The sequence below is a fragment of the Struthio camelus genome, chromosome 17 (genome assembly GCF_040807025.1).
Source record: "Struthio camelus isolate bStrCam1 chromosome 17, bStrCam1.hap1, whole genome shotgun sequence".
Taxonomy (NCBI): Eukaryota; Metazoa; Chordata; class Aves; order Struthioniformes; family Struthionidae; genus Struthio; species Struthio camelus.
The window spans coordinates 9592774-9611181 of NC_090958.1; the positions used below are offsets into that span (position 1 = coordinate 9592774).

General features: G+C 53.7%; 2 protein-coding genes across 11 annotated transcripts; one reads left to right on the forward strand and one right to left on the reverse strand.

The window, feature by feature from the left end:
* Positions 1-86: 86 nt before the first annotated feature.
* C17H22orf15 (chromosome 17 C22orf15 homolog) lies at positions 87-3186 on the reverse strand. Its single transcript, XM_009687374.2, has 4 exons — positions 3090-3186; positions 2704-2829; positions 2236-2310; positions 87-1703 (listed from the first exon to the last, which is right to left on the reverse strand). The coding sequence occupies exons 1-4, from the start codon at positions 3160-3162 to the stop codon at positions 1546-1548; spliced, it is 432 nt and encodes a 143-aa protein (XP_009685669.1). The 5' UTR covers positions 3163-3186; the 3' UTR covers positions 87-1545.
* LOC104152157 (pre-B lymphocyte protein 3-like) lies at positions 1615-18039 on the forward strand. Of its 10 annotated transcripts, XR_011135066.1 has the most exons (7): positions 1688-7962; positions 9034-9384; positions 11072-11425; positions 12255-12328; positions 12859-12991; positions 13305-17068; positions 17316-17453. XR_011135066.1 is itself a non-coding variant. In XM_068911104.1 (5 exons), exons 4-5 carry the CDS (start codon positions 16708-16710, stop codon positions 17642-17644), a joined length of 690 nt encoding a protein of 229 aa, XP_068767205.1. In that variant the 5' UTR covers positions 7692-11425; positions 12255-12328; positions 12859-12991; positions 13305-16707; the 3' UTR covers positions 17645-18039. The 10 variants fall into 10 exon arrangements, 1 of the variants encoding a protein (XP_068767205.1); XR_011135065.1 differs by having other exon boundaries at positions 13305-18039; XR_011135067.1 differs by having other exon boundaries at positions 9034-9246; positions 13305-18039.
* Positions 18040-18408: the final 369 nt, after the last annotated feature.

Genomic DNA, 18408 nt, shown 5'->3' on the forward strand with positions numbered 1-18408 from the left:
TGAAATACTAAATGTGCATCAGCTCCACTTATGGGACAGGACAGCTGCATTCCCCTTGTAAAAACAAACAGGAGGTGCAGCCTAACAAGGGCCATGCCTATGTGACTTGAGAAAAGCAAATCCATGACCAATCTGAGGCTTGACTGGCTGTGCTCTGGGCAGATGATGAGGGCTGAACAGAGGTCCTGAGATGTATCCTGCTGTATTTTCAGTGACTTATTCTTTTTTTATCAGTATCCTTTTCCTAAAGAGCTGTATTCTGAGCCAGGAGCTAAGAAAATGACCTGTCTGGTTGCATGATGATACTGTTGATTGATCTTAGTTAAAGCCTTAAGAGGTTATGCAATATTCTCAAGGTGACTAGGATGAGGCTAAGTTCTTAGTTGCTTACTCGCTACAGTCATCAGAGCAGAACAATCTTATCCAGTACTGCCTGCAGACTCCTCTAGCAGACCTAGGTCTTCACATTAGTGTGTAAGATATTAGTTGAAACAGAATTATTGAGACTCTAGCTTGAGTTTTGGTAGCACAGCAGTGAATTTCAGATCCTTAACAACTGGGTTTCCATGGCAGTTTAAGCATTTCAAATTGATGACCTTTAGCTGTTGAGTATTGGACTAGTTCCCTGCCCCTTGCCATGGTTTGTGAGTAAGTCCAGATTTAGATGCTTAAAGTTGGCAGCAGATACTGGAGGCCGCTATTGAAATTCCTGTTCCTTCTAAATGTCAGTATTCAAATTCTGTATGGTAGATAATGTCCTGAATGGTGTCTAGCTTTGTCTGTGGTGCCTTGTGCTCTCTTGACAGACAGTCAAGAAAAAAGAAAGCAGGTGCCAGAGACTCCAAGCCTGTGCTTACGTGTGTTGTGTGCTGGGCTGCCCTGCTGTGAATAGGGAGTAGCTACTGTAAGGCAATAGTTTCAACTTAACATCTTTGATGTTTGTATGGGCTGGTCTGGGAGGGAAAAAGCTGTTAAAACTATCAAGAGTACTTGTAGCAGCTGTGCTTTGTCTTCTGGGCCCATCTTGGTTAAGTTTAAGCAATGCTCCTTTTGGATTTGTGGGGGTGCTGGATGTGGCTTCAACAGCTTTACCTGATGGATGCAAGGGACAGGGAGTCTCTAGAAGGGCATGGTCATGGTGATGGTGTTTGAGGCAGGCATGTCTGCTGATTTGATGTCACTTGATCCATATTTTCTTCTTGCTGCCAGGGTTTGAAAAGAGGTGCCGCTGCTTGTCACACAGGAGTACAAGTTATGCCATTGAAAAAAATGACCCCTTGGAACACACAGCAGACTGTAGCTGCTGCGTGTGCCTGGCTGTGGTGCAGCTTTTATATGCTTTTGTCAAGGTGCTGCTTTGGATGGGGAAGCATGAACATGTGAGAGGGATGGGGAGATGCCAGGAAGAACAAACAGCTATATAGCAGAGGGTTCTTGGTCTGCTGGAGGACTGCTCAGGTTAGTGCTGTGCAGCAGTGATGAACCTGGTATGGTCACTCTGCACTTGTGAGCAGCAACAGGCCTTGCTCCCATCAGGCCTGTACCTCATCTCGGGGTGCCCTTTAGCTCCAGGCTCTTCTTGCTCTGTGGGGTGGGCCTGCGCCTGGCTGGGGTGCGGGTGAGGGACTGAGCCCTCTTCTGTGGAGGGCCCCTTCTCCACTGGTCTCTCAGCTGGGGGTTTGCTGACAGTTTCTGCAGCTGATCTGTAGAGCAATCCCAGAAAACATGTTAGATTTCCTCCAGTTCAATGAGGATTAACTCTTCAATGAGTTAATTGCCACTTGGCATGCTGAGGGAGGCTGTGCCAACCTCTATGGCTTCAGCCTAGGAGGTGGAGTTCTGAGTTTCCTGATCTCTCCTGTTCTTCCCTCTGTGCCAGGAAAATGTCTCCTCTTTACTTCTGACCCCTCTGTGCTGTGAGGCTAGTGCTGTACTCTACTACAGCCTGGGGTGTGGGAAGGCTGGCAGCCAACTACTGTGCTACTTAGGTGGTCTTCTGGAAAGCATCTCTGGCTTCTTACTGTCCCTTCTCTTCCTGAATTCACCTGTTAGCCCCAGCAGTGACCATTCCTGCCAGGGGAAGTCCTGTAAAAGTTCCTCTAAGCAGCCTGAAACTGTTGTGAGGGGGCACTGGGGAAGACAGCGAATGACCCTCCCTTGGGCTGTGGCAGGGAGGGGACTCAAGCCTGCACCTTCAGCCCCTCTGTGGAGGTGAGGTTGGTGCTTGGCTCTTACCTGGGAGGTCAGGGTAGTGTTTCCCCAGGTTCTCCAGTAAGGATTCATAGCAGGTGGCTTCAGTGCTTTCTTCTCCTGCCAGCAGAATGGGAGAACTGGATTAATCTCTCTCCTGAAGTCAAGACTTGTAATTGGGGCAGGTGGTTCTGCTCACTAAAGGCTCCCCCTTTCCCAAAGGTGCCACCTCAGACTGCAGGGTGCAACACCATTATGTGCAGTTCTAGTTTTTCATGTGAGCTGGTTCCTGCCCTCCCTGAGCTACTGTGCCAGGTCTAAATGATCGCTGAATAGAGCCCCTCTCCAAGTTGCATCTCTGTTTCTAGGTGGTGGCAGGGTGTCTGTGCTCTGCCACACAGGGTTTCACTGGTGTGTGGGACAGTTGCTTGAAATGCTGTGTGAAGCTTCACACTCAAAGCAGACCCTTCCTGGTGCAGAGGCTGAGCTGTGCCTTCTGGCTGAGGAACTTACGGATGACTCTGATGAGGATGTAGCGCTGCCTTTCCTGCAGGTATCTACTGGCAAATTCAGATGCAGGATTTTCTACTTTGCTCAGGTTCATCAGGACCCCTGATTCATCCAGAAGATCAATATTGTCTAAAAGGAGAGAGGAGGGGTGATGTTTCTATGTGCCTCTGCATGGCCAGTGTCAACCTGTGTGGTTCAGAGGACATTTCCATGAGGAGTTATGCTGTGAAGAGGTTATGTTGAGGTCTAGAGGTGAGGAGGTTTGCTTCCCCTTCCCCTGCACTTCAGAGTGGTCTGTGATTCCCCATGAGCCCTTTGTCACCCTCTGCTGTGTGTTTCTCTAAGAGTGTCCATCCCTCAGGTGAAGGCTGCTCATGAGCATGTGGTACCTTCTGGCCTGCACTGACACTTCCTCTTCAGGTGGGCAATGAGGATGAGGATGCGGCACTGCAGGTTCACCATCTCCTGGCAGTTGGCTGTAGACAGGAAAAGAGACCTGAGAATGAGAGAAGACTGGAGTCACCCCAGATCCTGGGGGCCCACCACCATTGCAGCCTAGCTCCGGCACAACAGGGGGCTGGGAACTGCCACTGCTGTCCTGGCCAGTGAGGGCAGGATCCCTGCCTGCCTGTCAGCTGGTTTTGAGCAGGTCACATCCTCTCGTGCTTGGTGCTGGGAATGCTCCAAGTCAGGAGCTGGGCTAAGCATTTGGGTTGGATGTGAATTGCTCTGCTTCATGAAGTGCCACTGTCCTTTAACTTAGTTTCATCAAATGGGAGAAACGAGAACATCCATGATCCGCAGCTCCTGTCATTCCCCTGCTACAAACTTGTCCAGGTCACACGTGGAAGGAGTGAAGATCTTGGCTGAGTCACTGCAGGATGTTTGGGCCATGAAATCTCACCAAGTTTGGCACAACTGACAAATCCCCTGGGCTGCTGAACGTCAGATCCAGCTCAAATAGCAGAAGGAGCAAAGGCTTAGGACCATGTGTCTGGCACTCCTGCAGGGAGTCCCTGGGATCAGGCAGAGGCTCTCGGCCAACTGTGGGCAAGGCTGGGACAGCGTCTTCCAGCTGACCTGGGTCTGCTCTTTCTCCCTGCAGGCTATTTGCTCTCTGAAGCAGAGTACCGGGTTCTGGGTAAGGGGAGCCCTTTCCACATTGTAGACACAGTGGGGAGCCGAGGAGCTCTGGGTGCTGCTCCTTCTGCCCTGTGTACCGCTCTCCTGACTGTGTCTAGACAAGCAAAGTCCCTCCAGTGTTTCTTGCCAAGTCACTGGCCAGAGCTAGAGGCTGGAGATGTGCAGCAAGGACTGCTCATGGGAAGCTCTGCTGTGCAGGTGTCCTGGCTGTAGCACAGCCCCATAACCCACCTGTGCTTGCCTCTGGTTTCTCTCCTGGCTAGTAACAGTCCTGCTGGGACAGGTTTTCTGACTCACTGTGTAAGGGTTAAGTATCTCTTAAATGGGTGAGGCCAGGGAAGCTGCTACAGCCCAGCAGGGCTCTCCTGCTCCACCTTCTGGTCTGGAACCACTAGGCATTGCTGTGCACTGAAGTGCCTTGTCCCTCCTGCCCCTGTAGGGCCACCATCTGGTGAAGAGACAGTCCAGGAGACCGGCCCGCCCTGAGAGCTGAGTCAAAGCCAGCGCTTTTCCCACCTACCTCCGTATCTCACCGTAGCGAACATAGTGCTTCTCAGCACGCCTCTTTCCAGAGCTGCTCTCCTCCGGTTCGGGCCCGGGCTGGGGCTGTGTTGGCTGCTTGCGAGGGGAGCAGTCCTGCAAGCTGCAGGGATGACAAAATGCCCGATGTGGTTAGTCCTGGCAGCGCTTAGGGGAGGGGCTGCGTTTCCAGCCAACACTCTCTGGGTTTCAATAGCCAGATTTCCCAGCAACGGGGAACGGCTCCAGCAGATTCCCAAGCCTTCTGCAGCCGGGGAGAGAGAGGGGAGAGCAGGGACTGCACAAACGAAACGGGGCCCTTAGGGAAGGCTACTCAGCCTGTGTTGTCCCAAACTCTCTGGATTTCAGTCTTTTCCAAGACTTGTGTTTCCTGCCCCTGTGCTGGGGGTGCCTGGTCATGCTCATCCTGCTCCCTGCTGAACCCAGCGTGACTGGACTGGCAGTGAGGGCAGCTGTGGTCTTCTGAGATGGGCAAGATGTCACCAGCAAAACCTCCCTTCAGGACAACTTTGCCCTGGTTTGATGGGAAGAGCTATGGTCTGGGATAAAACCTGCTTTATTTGGGTGAGTTTCTTTTGTTAACTAAGCACATCTAGTACCTCACGGCGGGAGGGAATAACGATGGCAGAAGAGGGTGAGCACTGAGCTGTGTTCGTATCTGCTCTTGCATTTCATGTAGCCAGTTGCTTGCACCCACGTGCTACCAGAGTGGTTTGCATCGCTTGTGCGGCGCCTGCGTCTTCCACTTAGTGCCCAAATGTTGATGTCCTGTAGCATTGTCCTCTTTTCCAGCTGAGAGGCTGAGACACAGATCAAATCACTGCTGGAGGCTGGTCAACAGATGCAGAGCACCTAACAAACAGGAGCAGGTAACAAAGCCTGCAGGGAGATCAATGGAGAGCAGTGCTGCGTATCCAGCGCTTGTGGCCCTGTGGACAACTTCCCTGTCATCACATTTCACGCAACCATCCTTCCTTGCATGGAAAAAGGGCTCCGCAGCTGTGTAGGGTGCAGCAGGGCCTGTGTGAGGCTCTTGTAGCCTGGAGCGTGTGCAGGCAGAGCTGTGCCAATGTCCCCACTCCTATTACTTTTCCCTTCAGCAAGTGTGAAGCTTCAGAGCGAAGCACTGGTTCTCACCAGCCGCTCCAGCGCCAGAGTCAGCTGGGCTGCAGCCCTCGCTGCTCCCATTGCTGAGGGTGTCCTAAAACCAGCTTGTGCTTTTGCAACCTCAGTTTCCTGATTGAATGTCTCTGAGGGTAACAGGTTCACACCCTGCAGGGAAAGGTCTCACTGTGTTGCGAGGTGCAACAAATGTTTGTGTTCGGCTTATGTGGGACGTCCTCTTTCCACGTCATACAGGATCTTTCCACGGGTCTCCGGACCCTGCACGTATGCCAAGAGGCAAACACAGAGAGGCAGGTATTTGGATCCCCCTGGGCCATGTTTGCAGGCTCCAAGGTGGGTTATAAGCCAGGATTTGATATTTCTGGTCTCCAGGAGCTGATGCAGAACTCAGTGGAGGGCATGAGAGTTCTTCTGGTGAGCTGAACGGGCTGTGGAGAGCACATTCCTGTGGTAAAAAGGCTTCTCGTGAAAAGGAGGAAATTGGCAACTTAGCCCCAGCCTTGATGTTTTCCCTCTGCTATCTGTCTGTCGGCTTCATCCATGGGGCAGCTTGCCTCCAGCTCCTGCCCCATGGGAAGAGAGCTACAGACAGGCTAGTGGAGGAGTCTCAGGGTGAGGTATGGTGGCAGGTGTGTCTCAGGAGGCAGCGGCCATGCTGCAGAGGTGCGGGGCCTCCTCAGCATCAGCCCTTCCAGTGGCCACTGGGTACAGAGGAACCTTGGAGCGGCTCTCTTAGGTGCCAATCTGTGACATGGTGCCCAAGGATGACAACCTGCTGATACAAAACCTGTATTCTCTCTGAAGCTTTTGCCACCACCAGAAGGCCTAGTTTCTTGTGGCTGTTGTGGGACCGTTTCCTTGGCAACACTAATGCACTGAAGAAGGATGCAGCTTGAAGCTGTCCCCGGGGAGGTGGTTGTCAGGTGAAGGAGGAAGCATTTGTGCTTTGTTTTGCCCCTGATCTGCAGCAAATTCAGTTCTAGGAATGAGCATCTAGAAGAAAGAAGCTAAGAGAGGCATGAAGAGGGAGGTAGATTTGTCTACCTGCAGAAACCAGGCCAAATTCCTTTTCCTTCAGACGCAAGCAGAGACCTGGGCTCTGCCCAATGGCTCTCCGTGTCTCTGCTGCAGCCTTGGGGCTGGTGGGCTCATGATCACCATGACCGGCTTTGGCTGCTCATTCCCAATCCCTGGGAAAGCTTCTGCCAAAGCTGAGCCTGGAGCAGAAACCCCTAATTCCTGGAGATGCCAAGTTGTGGTGCCAACAGAGATAGTGGGTTTAAGGCACATTAAACTCTTCCCTCTCTCCCCTAAACCACAGCATGTGGCAGAAGAAAGAAATGACTTGTCTTTCTGCTCACAGATGCCTGCCACTGAGACCCCCCTCTCCGCCACAGGTTCCAGCTACCCTCTCTCACAGATCGCCCCATCAAATCACAACTAACTAAACCCAAAGCAATTCTTGCCAACGTATTTCTGTTTGCTCTCAGACCAGAGAATGGCTCGTGGGCCTGAAAGTTTTTCTTTGGCGTCCAAATACTGCTGCTGGGCTAACAAAGGTCAGGGTCAGTGCCTACCTGCCTGGCCGTGCCTGCCATGAGCAGCGCTGGCTTTGTGCACGTGCAGAGGATGTGGCCTGGGGCAGCTCCCGATTGGGCTGGTAGAAAAGCAAATCTTGATAAGCCTGACGCTGTGGAGTTAACGTTCCTAAAGGCGGGTTTAGGAGGTAGGTGCATGGCACTCAGTCTCTGGGTCTCCGAGGGGCGACTGGGGGAAGCGGCGAGCTTCGCATGTATGCGTGGCCTCCACCTCAGCCCCTCGGCACCATGCACCTGAGGAGACCACGGCCACCTCGGGGCTTGCATCTCACTGGGTCCCCGCTGTGTGCATCGTGGGACAGAGGTACGGCCTTCGGTGCCAGTCCCGTGCGCTGCATTGGGGCTGTTGAGGGTGCTGAGGATAGGCTATTGTGACCTTCCACCACCATCGCTGCCTCCCTGTGTCAGCATCCTCAGTGGCCGCAGGGTGAGCCCAGGTCCCTCGGCCCTGCTGGAGGAGGACACCCCGGTGGGGGGATGTTTGCCACATGCCATCTCCCACGGCATCCTGCTCTGCTTCCTAGAGGACGGACCCATGCTGGCATCGCAGGGCTGCAGCGTGGGGCCTTGCCTGGGCACCTGCGCTGAGGCCTTGCCGGGGCAGCTGGGTTATTATTAGAGCCCTTTTGCAAGTTGTTTCTGCTTATGTGGTTTGCAGGTGGTGCTTTTGCAGGAGGTGAGAAACCTGGCACTGCGCAGAGGCTTGCGCGCAGCCTGCCTCCTCTTGCATTGGCCGCAGATGCCAGCAGCGATGAGTCGGGCTGGAGAGAGCGGGACAACACACTGGGGCTGAGCATGGCTTTTGTCCTGTCCTGCGCTGTGCTTGTGCTCCTGCTGCCACTGGCTTTTCCCCAAGGTAAGCCCTTGAGCCGTGTCCTTTCAGGTGGGCATCCACCCCACCTCAGGCAGCCGGCACAGCTGCAGGAAGGGGGGACGTTGCCCAGAGGTCTGAATGCAAGCAATGCTCAGCGCTGTCCTTGTCTCGGCAGGGCCACCGGCCGCGGGTCTCCCTCTCGCAATGGCCAAACCAGCCCTGTGGCTCTGCGAGCTGATGGAGCCAAGGCTGAGGGCTGTTCTCTGTTCGTCAGGTCTGGGTTTCTCTTTGACGTCTCGGTTTTCTTACGATGGATCTGTGGAGACATGTTGAAAGTGGTGCTCTCCAGGGCTGAGCCCACGCTGTTTGCTCACTTGAGTTGTGCCCTGCCTCTTTGGAGGTTGCTGCAATGAAGAGGGAAACAAAAAACAATTTCTGACATTTTTTGCAGAAGTATTTGGATGTTGAACCGGTAAAGGAAATACCAGCTAAGCAGTACTAAATATTGTCTAAGCAGCATAAGGAGTTGGGTGCATTAATTTGTTTATCAAGATCAAGTGTGCTGATAGCCAAGAATAAAAGTAAGATAAAAAGCTCCCAAGATCATTTAGCAGTTGCTGATTTGAAACCTACTCTGCCATGTTGCCATTGCTGCTTTTATATAATGAAATCATGCAGGGCTGCTTGTTGTCTAGATAGCACACGTGGTATGAAGTAAAAAGCTGCTCTTGGCAGTGTTATATGCTGTGATTCTGGCTGGGGATGCAAAGCCTACGATAATTAGGGAATCTCATAGCGTGTTAGAGAGAGGCAGGCACATGAACAAGCCTCAAGACTTCCTTAGGCTCTCTGGGGCTAGAGAGAGATTTAGGGCTGAGGTACTTGCTTGGAATTTGGTGAGGGCTTCTGTTTGCCCTGTGACCTGCCAGAGAAACGAATTTAGTTAGATCACTTGGTCAGCCTCTCACCGGGATGGCGTTTACTAAAAATTCAACGTTTGGAGCCAGCACAGTGATGTGGACTTATGCAAGTGTGGCCCTTCCTTGTCCAGGAGCAGAGTTTAGGTCTGAGAAAGCGTCTGCCTTTAACTCTCACTTTTTGTTTTGGATTTAGAGGCTCTCAGATGTCGTGAGAGCAAAGTAATTCTTGTAACCAAGGGGGAGCCCATCTCGATCGTGTGTCCTTTCCATGAACGCTGCAGCACTGACAATACCTTCTATGAGATCATCTGGAGCTATGAGAAAGACTTGAGAAGGATCCTGCAGTTTAGGACGACACCTCCTAATAAAACCTCTGTTATGTTACGCAAGGAAGGTCACTTTGGAGGTGAGCTGGATTTTGGAAGGTGCGTCAGCTTTCTCAACATCTCAAAAGTGCTTATAAGCGACACTGGCCGTTATCTCTGCTATGTGAAGGTAGGGCACAGCAGTCCGACAACAGAGGTGACTCACCTGCACATTAGAAGTGAGTCTGGCGCTCTCTCTGTTCTCCTGTTTCTCTCTCTCTCCAGCAGTGTACCCTGACACCTTAGTCCTCTCCTGTCACAGAATGAAAACGTCCAGGATTTAAGCCTGGCTGTGACTGACTTGAAAATCCTTCTCGGCGTACCCAGGCGCTGTTCTCCTGTACGTAGCTGGCCTCACTCTGATTGCTTGGGAATGCCAACGGGCTGGAGGGAGCTGGGAGACCTTTGGCTGTGCCACTTCCCTCAAAGCCAACCAGCTCTGCCTCCAGCAGTCCTGGCACATCACATCACATCTCTTTTAATTGCCTCCAAGGAAGGACATGCCACTGTCTCCCTTGAGAACTATTTCCCTGCATACCTGGTCTTCCCGTAAGGAAGGTCTTCCTAATGTCTAGCTTGACTCTCCCCTGCATCAGCTTCTGCTCTTGTTTAATAGCTCATAGACTCTGTCAGCATTTTGCATAGGATACGTTTACTTTTAATGTTTTGACTACTTCTCAGAGAGCCTAAGTCAGATTCAAAGCCTTTGGGAAGCATTAGCCTTGTTAGAGTGACTTCGGTGGATAAGGACCTGCCGACCTGCCCCTGTGTTGGGAAAGGGAGGAGAATTTGCATTTTAGCACTCAGCTGGTTGAGGCAGGCACTGTAATTGCCTTATAGAGCCTTGCTTTACACGTTTGACACTGCAGCTCTGCAATTCTTACTCACTTGCAGTGCAGCATGCAAAGTTGTCTTCGGCACTGAGTTGCATCCATTTTAATTTATTATGTAATTGTGTTGTATGATGTTATTTCATAAATTTTCTTTGCAACTGTATTTGCTTTTGAACTTGTAATTTTTTCACTTTCCCTCTGTCGTCCTCCTTTTTTAAAAATTTTCTATAAATGGATAAATATATATGATCTGTATAACCTTTACTGCCATTAGCTGTTTGAATGAGGCAGTCAGAAAGAGAAGAAAAATATAATGGTCACTGGTGGCTATGTGTTGTTTACAGCTTAGTAATCTTCTGCTCTTTATGCTTTAGCTTTCTCCAAAGCTGAAGTCTGCTTGGAAAGTCTCGCTGTGAATTTTTCAACCACAGAACTGTGTACCCATCTCCAGAGCTGTTGCTAATCCCAGTGTCGTGACAGTTGGTAACTGCATGGAGAAGTAGTCCAGTGTATCAGTTGCACACAAGTGTAATCCCTGAGGCAGGGGGCTGAGATTTCCCAATGACAAAAGTGTCCTGGGCCCCTTCTTTCCTTCTGACAAAAGTGTCCTGGGTCCCTTGTTTTGCCTTATAGGCAGCAGATAGGCTACACGAGGGGGCAAAGCGTAGGTCAAAGCCTTCACTGCAGCCCCTGCAGCAAACACGAGTCGCTCACCCGGCTCTTCGCAGCCCCGAGGCCAGGGGCTACTCTTCAGCACGTTGCCCTGGCGTTTTGCAGGGATCTGTTGCTCTTATGCTGAAGGGGACCATGGTGGTTCAGAAGTAGAAGTGGGGGAATGATGTGAAACACAAAGCGGCCGGTTGGGGCAGCAGTTGAGCTGAGCCACTTTCCATGTGTGGAACCCCAGGACATTCCCACTAGCTCGTGATGCTGCAAAAAGCCTTGTGGCTCCGCACTTTGCCTGTGGCTGGCGGCCTGCCAGCGTCAAAGCAGCCCCATCATGGCCACCTCCACCAAACACCCTTTTTTGCAGGTCAGCAACTCAGCTCAGCTTCCGAGGGCCTCCACTGCTCTGCACCTCCAGGCAGCGAAGTCACCTTGGAGTGCGATTTCTCCGCCAATGTGACTGGCAACTTCACAGAGCTCTTCTGGCTGCATGAGCGAGAGGAGAGCCCACCCTGACTCATCGCGTGGCACCACAAATCCAGTTGCCCGGACAGGAACAGCACTGAGAGTCGCTTTCGGAGCTCGTTAGATCTGGAAAATCACCAGAGCCGTCTCACCATTTCCAGGCTGCATACGAGTGACAGCGGCTGGTACCAGTGTGAGAGCCTGGGGGAGTTTTCTGGCAAGCAGAGAGGGAGGGGAACCAACCTCACTGTCAAGGGTGAGCATGTTTTCAGGGAGCCTGGGCTTGTATGTGAAATCCTTCTGTCTTGTTTGGTCTTTACGTTTTAGCCTCTCTGTCTTAATCCATGGGCTTGACCTCCTTAGGGCACAGTGAATGCATGACACTTCTCATCTAGGACATAGCTTTAAAACGGGCAGGGTGATTCACGCTTGCCACACCACCACCTTGCAGTGCTTGGGGCATGCAGGTAGCTGGCCGCTGGAGCTGTGCCTGCAGCGTGCTTGTACCAGCGCAGGCTCAGGGCTGGCTGCACAGAGCAAGCTGCTGCTGTGCTGTGATGGTGAGGCTTTGCAGGGCCGGACACCGATAAGGCAAGACACAGATAAATTTAAAGCAACTATAAAACTACAGGATGTCATCTGTGACAAGCTGCAGGTTATGTGACTTGCTGCAGATGGTTATCTGTAAGAGCTGTTGATTGCTGGTGATGTAGCCCTTTAAGAAACAGGTTTTCATCTATGCCTGATGATGATATGGATTCTTTATGCGTTTACTTTCATGTGCAAAAATGTCTTTCATCCAGTATGACCCATAACAGAGCCCAGCAGAGCTGTTCTAAGGAAATCCTGACTGCACTTGGTGTCTGGCCATGCGAAGCCTGGCCAATTAATCCAGAATGTGGTTAACTGAAATTATGCAGTAATTTGGGCTCTGACTCAGCTGGGGAATATATAATTTGATGATAAAGCGTGACACTGCTTTGAAGTGTATGACTTGCCATGTCCCAGTTGATTTGTTGCCAAAAATATGTGATTCATATTTCAGAAGAAATTCTTAAAGATTGGGCCTTTGCTCTCCTTTCCAGGCTCCCTGACGTGCTGCTCGTGGCTTTGGGGAGTGCTGGGTTTGCTCTGGCTGCCTCCTGCCTGTACTTTCTGTGTAAGTAATATTGGGCAATTGCCCAGGTGTCCCCTCATCATGGCAGTGTCTCTAGTTGTCTTCTGCGTGTCTGTGAGGACATCTGCCCTTCAGCAACATGGCTGGGGCATGGTGCCTTGTGTTATGCTGTCTCTCTGCTGACACCTCACCGCATCCTATGCTCTCAGTCAGGTGCGGGCCCCAGGGACAGCTGTGGGGCAGCTCATGGCCATGACTTGTGCGAGTGGGGCTGCGGTCAGGCCGCCACTCTCCCATGCCATCACCTGAAGTGGTGAGGAGTGCAGCAGGTCGTGGGCTCCTCCATGCCCTGACAAAATGCCATTCAGCAGTCAGTGTGACGTGGGGTTCAGCCAAAGGAAACACCTTTGGGACGGCAAGGAGGTGTGGAGCAAGTCATTGCAGCAGGAAAAAGCTGCCAGGAAAAATTCTCCTTGTAGAAATGAGCCCCTGGTCTGTGAATGGAGACGCTGCTTTGCTGCCACAGGTTGCCCTGGCAGAGCTCTGCATCCCCTCTGCTCCATCTTCAACAGGCATTGCACTTGTGTGAGGAGCCCATACACCTCGCTGGAAAGACCTGGTCCCCTCGCTGGGCCTGCTGAGGAGGGTGCGAGGGAGCCTGTGGACAGGGAAGCCACCTACGCTAGCCTTAGCAGCGAGTACAGTGTAAGTGTGGGTCCCGTGCTGCGGCCAGAGCCGAGGAGCAGGTGAAGCAGGGCTGGGCTGTTGCTTGCCCCCTCCCTGCACGTGAATGAGCGGAGATGGGCTAACACGTCCCGGCCGTGGCTGGTCTCTGCGCCTTGCTGGTGTGGGCGAGGGAAGAGCTGCGGCCCCCGTGCTGCAGTGGGGCAGGCACTGGTACCCCAAGCAGCAGGAGGCTGTGGCTACCCTCCGGCCCTGTGTGTGCGATGAGCAGCAGCAGTGGGCCCTTGTGGCTCTCGTTCTGCATGGCATAACCGAGGTCGCTCTTTGTTCACAGCTCCTCGCTTTCTCTGGAAGGAGCCCCAGTGCTGGGGGCCAGGGACAAAGGTGACATCCCAAGAGGGACGGGGAGCTGTGCTGTACATCCTGTGCTCATGGTGCTGTGGATGGATTCCCTTTCATCGCATCAAGGTCCCTAGCAAATGTTCCTCTCCTTCGACAGTTGTTTGTTGTGTTTAGCAAGTGTATCAATTAAAACCACTCGAGGACAGACCTTGCGAGCGCAAATGCAGTCTCTGCTGCGTTGGCTGCTCCAGCTCTGCGTGGAGCTGGCTCTCAGTTGTTCTGCCATGTTGTCCTGCTCAGACCAACCTTTGCGTTGCTGTCCACAGCTGGTGGAATCCACCAGGCACAGCCACATCCTCCTCCCATGGAGGAAAAGTCCTGCAGCCTTGCCAGGTGGAGCAAGGCCTGCATTGGGGGGCTTTCCTGTCCCAGAACTAGGAACATGTGTGGGCAGAGGTGTGCCATATCTCTGTCCCTATTGCTTCACCCTTAAGAAAGCACAAAACTGCAGAGCAGAGAGCAAACCACTAATTTTCACTGGCCTTGCTAGCGCTGGGGTCTCCTGAATGGCTGCTGGTGCTGCAGCATTCGGCTCCTGCAGGCACAGCTGACGTGTGGGCACATGGGAGAATTGAAGGTCTTCCAAAATCAGCTTGCGCTGTCGTGACCTCGGTTTCTCTGATCAAACCTCTGTGCAGTCACACTGAGATGGTTGTGCTGGTTTTGCGTAAGGAGATTTTTTTTTTTGAGTTGGTATGTGGAGGTTTGTGGGAAGGGCCCTCAGTTTCCTTTCCTGCCCAGAGCTGCTCTCTCTGGTGATCACTAGTCTCGTGCTGGACCCAGCAGAGCTCTGCAGGCAGACAGGCTGCCTCTGTGCCCCAGCTGATGACCTTACTGCTCTCAGACAGCAGGGTGTTTTGGGAGAGCCCATATCCCAGTTGTTATGTATTTCTGTTCCTTGTGGGCTGCATCCAGAAAGCCCCTGCCTTGAACGGCTTTGGAGCCAGCCTCACGCAGTCCCAGCAGAGCATCGTGCAGGTGCTCAGATGCCTGCTGGGGCTGGCTGTCCTCTGCAGCGTTGTCCCTCCTCCCACGGCCCATGCAGCACATCGCAAGCTCCAGCAGAGGAAAGACAGCAAATCCTTTCCTGACCCAGAGCAAGGCTGCAGCGCCACAACCTTCTCATGGTTCCGACCTGTCTCCTGCTGCATTGTTGGCTTCTGGGGTGACTTTTGTAAAGAGCTGGGCCAGGTGCTGATGTCAGAAGGGCTGTCGCCCTGCAAGGGCAGGCCCAGGCTAGCAGGGCTGCTCCTGCGGCTGGCATCCAACACGGGCCTTCCCAAGAGGCGAGAGGTGCCTAGTGTGTCTGGTCAGCCTCTGCAGGCAACCTGCCACCTCCCTGGTGCCTGGGCAGCCAGGTGGACCCTACGCACTGGGCACCCCTGCCATCCTACCCACAGCCCCGCTGAGCCCTTCCCTTGCTGTCAGGAGCCAAAGTTTCCCCTGATGATTGCAAGCAGCCCCCAAAGCAAGGCTGCAGGCTGTTGATGGGGGCGGGGGGGGATGCCATGTCTTGTCTTGTGCTTTCAAAGGTGCCCTAAGGGCTGCTTCCCAAAGGTGGGAAGGGGAAGCTGGGATTTACTGTGTGTGCACGGATTGTGTGTAACACACATACGCTCCATATCTCCCTGGCAGATGTATGACAACTCTTGCCAGCCTCATGTACTCCAGCAGCTCCTGAAACCCAGCTGTGCAAGGTGCTGTACAGTTGCATCAGGTCTAACTAGCACCTCTTAACCTGCTGGTACTGCACGTATGGGTCTTCCTCAGCAGCATTTGCATTATAGCTGCTCTGATTAGCCCCTCTCACTGTTTTTGGTCTCTCTGTTCCCAAGGGCCATCACGTCACAGTAAATTGGGCAAGGTTGCGTGGGGAGAAGTGCTTTTGTTAGACCAACTGTTAAAGAATGTGGAAAAAATAGATGAGCCATTGGGTGCACGAGCCCTTGTTCAGAGCACTGCAGCGTATCGTAGCAGAGCAAGCGCCCACTTGCTGCATTTCATGCTCTGGCAACACTGGTGCTTCCTCTTCAGGAGCTGCCTGTGTTGGGGACACGGTGCCAGGCTGATCTAACAAGGCACGGCCCTGTCTTGGGTGAAGGATAGAGTGCATGGCTTTGTTTCCCCTGAAACTCAGAACGTGCATGGGACAGTTGTGTCAGGGACCATGTGCAAACATCTTTGGTGGCTTGGAGGCCACAGGATAGCGACTGCACCCTGGGACCAGTGCTAGGCACTGTGGAGGAGAAGGAAAAGGGCCATTTCTGGATGGGGAAGGGGCAGCATCAGGAGGGGTGAGCCTGCCTGTGGAGGCAGGAGGTATCGACTGGGTATGGACCCTGCAAACTGCCTGCTGACAGCCCTGCTGCAAGGGACCGGCATGTGCTCATGGCTGGGAGAGGCAGGAATGTACCAAGAGAATGCACGGCTTGGAGGGAGGTCAGTGCACAACATTGGACGGCCGTGTAATGTGGCGTCCCTGGGCTGTTCTGGGGGACAGTGATGGCATTTTACATGCAGGGAGGGTCTTTACGGTCTGTGAATCTGACAGTCTTTTGCTTTAACCATCTGCTGCAACTAACTTTCCGCACAAGGCACCAGCTGCGCTGCAGCCGCATCTCCCTGCACTTCGTCTCTTGGGAACTGGCTCCTGGCAGGCAGATCTGGCAGGGCCTGCTGTGTGTTCACCTAGGGCTGCTATTTATGAGGCAGCTACAGCAAAGAGGCAGCATTCCTAGTGCCATTGGCAGCTCCCGGCCTGAGCCTGGGCCATGGGGCTGGTCTCGCCACAGCAGTGGAGCCGCATAGAGAAGGGAGCAGAAACTTGCCTTATATTGCTTCTCCGATGAGACAGCTGCCTGGGGGGGCTCTGGCATGTCCTGGCTTTCATGCTCACTGGCCGGCTCCAGAGCATCCTTGCTGGGATGCACGTTGCTGAGGAAGGAGGGTTGCTCTGCAGCCCTCCCAAGGTAGTGTTTTTCAGCGTGGTGGTAGCGAGGCCTCTCCTGATGCCTTGGCTGCTTTTCCTGCTTTGCAAAGGCAGGCGCTGAAACACAGAGGTGCCCAGCTGGCTGCATGGCCAGGGCCGGGTGTTCGGATCAATGTTGCTGAGGGGATCTTGCTGCCTTCAGCTGCTTCCCCCGTACCTTCACATGACCCTGAGCCAGCTGGCTGCCAGCCTGCTCCTACCATGGGGCAAGCCTTGGCTTTTCGGTGTGGGGCAGCTAAGGCTGCTGGCCTTCTAGTCCCTTTTACTACACACCCAGTAGCAGAGGGACTGCAGCAAAACCACTGAGTTCAAGGAAAACCTCTCTTCTTACCCCATCAGAGAGGGGATGCTGTACTCTGGAGGCCCTGGGCAGAGGGCAGTGGGGCAAGTTGTGCATACAGTGAGGCGCCTGGAAGAAACGACCCAGCCCGTGGTGAAGACAGGTGCCGGGCCGCGATGTTCGGCTCGTGCCCCCATTGACTCAAGCCCCCTCCCTGAAGCCCAACTGCAGCAAACAGTGACACGGGGAGCTGCAGTCCCCAGTGTCATTTACATAACCCTTGCCGCGCGCGGCGGCACAGCAGCTTGGGTCTGCACAGGACTGCAGCCTGTCTCCAAACCAGCGTCTCTTCCTCTGCTTCCCTCCCTGGCCCCTGCCATGGCCCTGGGCTTCACAGTCCTGCTCCTGGTGGGGACGGTGCTGACGGGTAAGGCCAGCGTGGCCAAGCTAGCTGCCGTTCGGGGGAGGCGCTGTGGGCCGCGGGCAGGACTGAGCTGGACGTGGGAACACTGGCCTGAGCGGGGTGGTTTGCTCCAGGGCTGTGTGGTGAGCAAGATGGAGGATGGGTTCTTGGGCAGGTGGGTGACTCCAGCGGGTAGCAGGATGTTTTGGAGCAGGGGGAGGTGGGGGGCGGTGGCTCAGCCTGTCAGTAACTGTGTCCTTGGTTTGTGCAGCTTCCAGGGCTCAGCCTGTGCTGACCCAGCCACCTGCCGTGTTAGTGCTGCCAGGGCAGACCGCTCGGCTGTCCTGCACCCTGAACCCTCAGTACAATATCAGCAAGTTCGGCATCTCCTGGTACCAGCAGCGTCCAGGGCATTTCCTGAGGTATCTGCTCTATTACAAATCGGAGTGGGACAAGCACAAGCCCCCTGAGATTCCTGACCGCTTCTCCGCTACCAAAGACCTTGCCAGCAATGCCTGTATCCTCATTATTGAGGCTGTCCAGGATGAAGACAACGGCAACTATTACTGCGCGCTGTTGCGCTCCATCAGCTGGCTGTAGAAATGGGGAACCAGAGCTTTCTGCCTTTCCCTTGCGACCCCCCATGCTGAGCCCTTCACAGGCAGAACAGCAGCCCTAGAAGGAATGGAAGAAGAGCCTCCTGCATGCTTGAGCGAGCCCAGCAGCACCGTGCCCGTTGTGCTCATAGGCTGTGAGGCGTAGCAACCTCCTGTTCAACCCAAGATCCCCCGTGGAGCATTAGGCAGCCCTGATACGGTGTGAGAGAGACCTGCCAGTCCTCAGCCCAGGAATGCATGGGAGCAGAGATGTCCCCCCCGCGGCAGGTGGTGGAGAGCTCTGCAGCAGGCTCCTACAGCACTCGGCAAAATGGGGCCTTGGTCCTGGCTAGGGCTTCTCCACAGTTTGGCCCTGCTGATAATAAAGGTTAATCCTTAGCCATGTGGCTGGTGTCATGTGCATGGAATCGAGAGGAACCTCTCAAGCATTGCTCTCTATATTTGTGGGGCTGTCGGGGTGCCCAGAGGTACACAAGTTAAGAGTGATGAAGCAAAGGCGCTATGTTTTTGAGTCTGGTGGGATTTCCCAGGCCTTGCTGGAGCTGTGGTTTTTGCAGCTCCATTGCCCATCCTGAGCCTTGCCAGAGCTGGTGTTCCCTGGAGGGCTGGAGAGCCCCTCCGTGGATACCAATCCGCAGTGCCCTGTGGACTGGCAGTCTGCACCACAGTGGTGTTCCCGTACGGAGAAGTGAGACAAAATCCCCCTGCCCGGCCTCACGTTCCCATGGGGTCTGAGCTAGTCCTGGC

Bases quoted from the DNA above. Each gene is read 5' to 3' on its own strand.
- C17H22orf15 (XM_009687374.2), bottom strand. From the start codon at position 3,162: ATGGTGAACCTGCAGTGCCGCATCCTCATCCTCATTGCCCACCTGAAG. The intron at 2,830-3,089 runs GTACCACATGCT...CTCTCCTTTTAG, and splicing joins GTGTCAGTGCAGGCCAGAAG to ACAATATTGATCTTCTGGAT. The intron at 1,704-2,235 runs GTAAGAGCCAAG...ATTGCTCTACAG, and splicing joins ACACTACCCTGACCTCCCAG to ATCAGCTGCAGAAACTGTCA.
- LOC104152157 (XM_068911104.1), top strand. From the start codon at position 16,708: ATGCTGTACTCTGGAGGCCCTGGGCAGAGGGCAGTGGGGCAAGTTGTG. The intron at 17,069-17,315 runs GTAAGGCCAGCG...TGGTTTGTGCAG, and splicing joins GGTGGGGACGGTGCTGACGG to CTTCCAGGGCTCAGCCTGTG.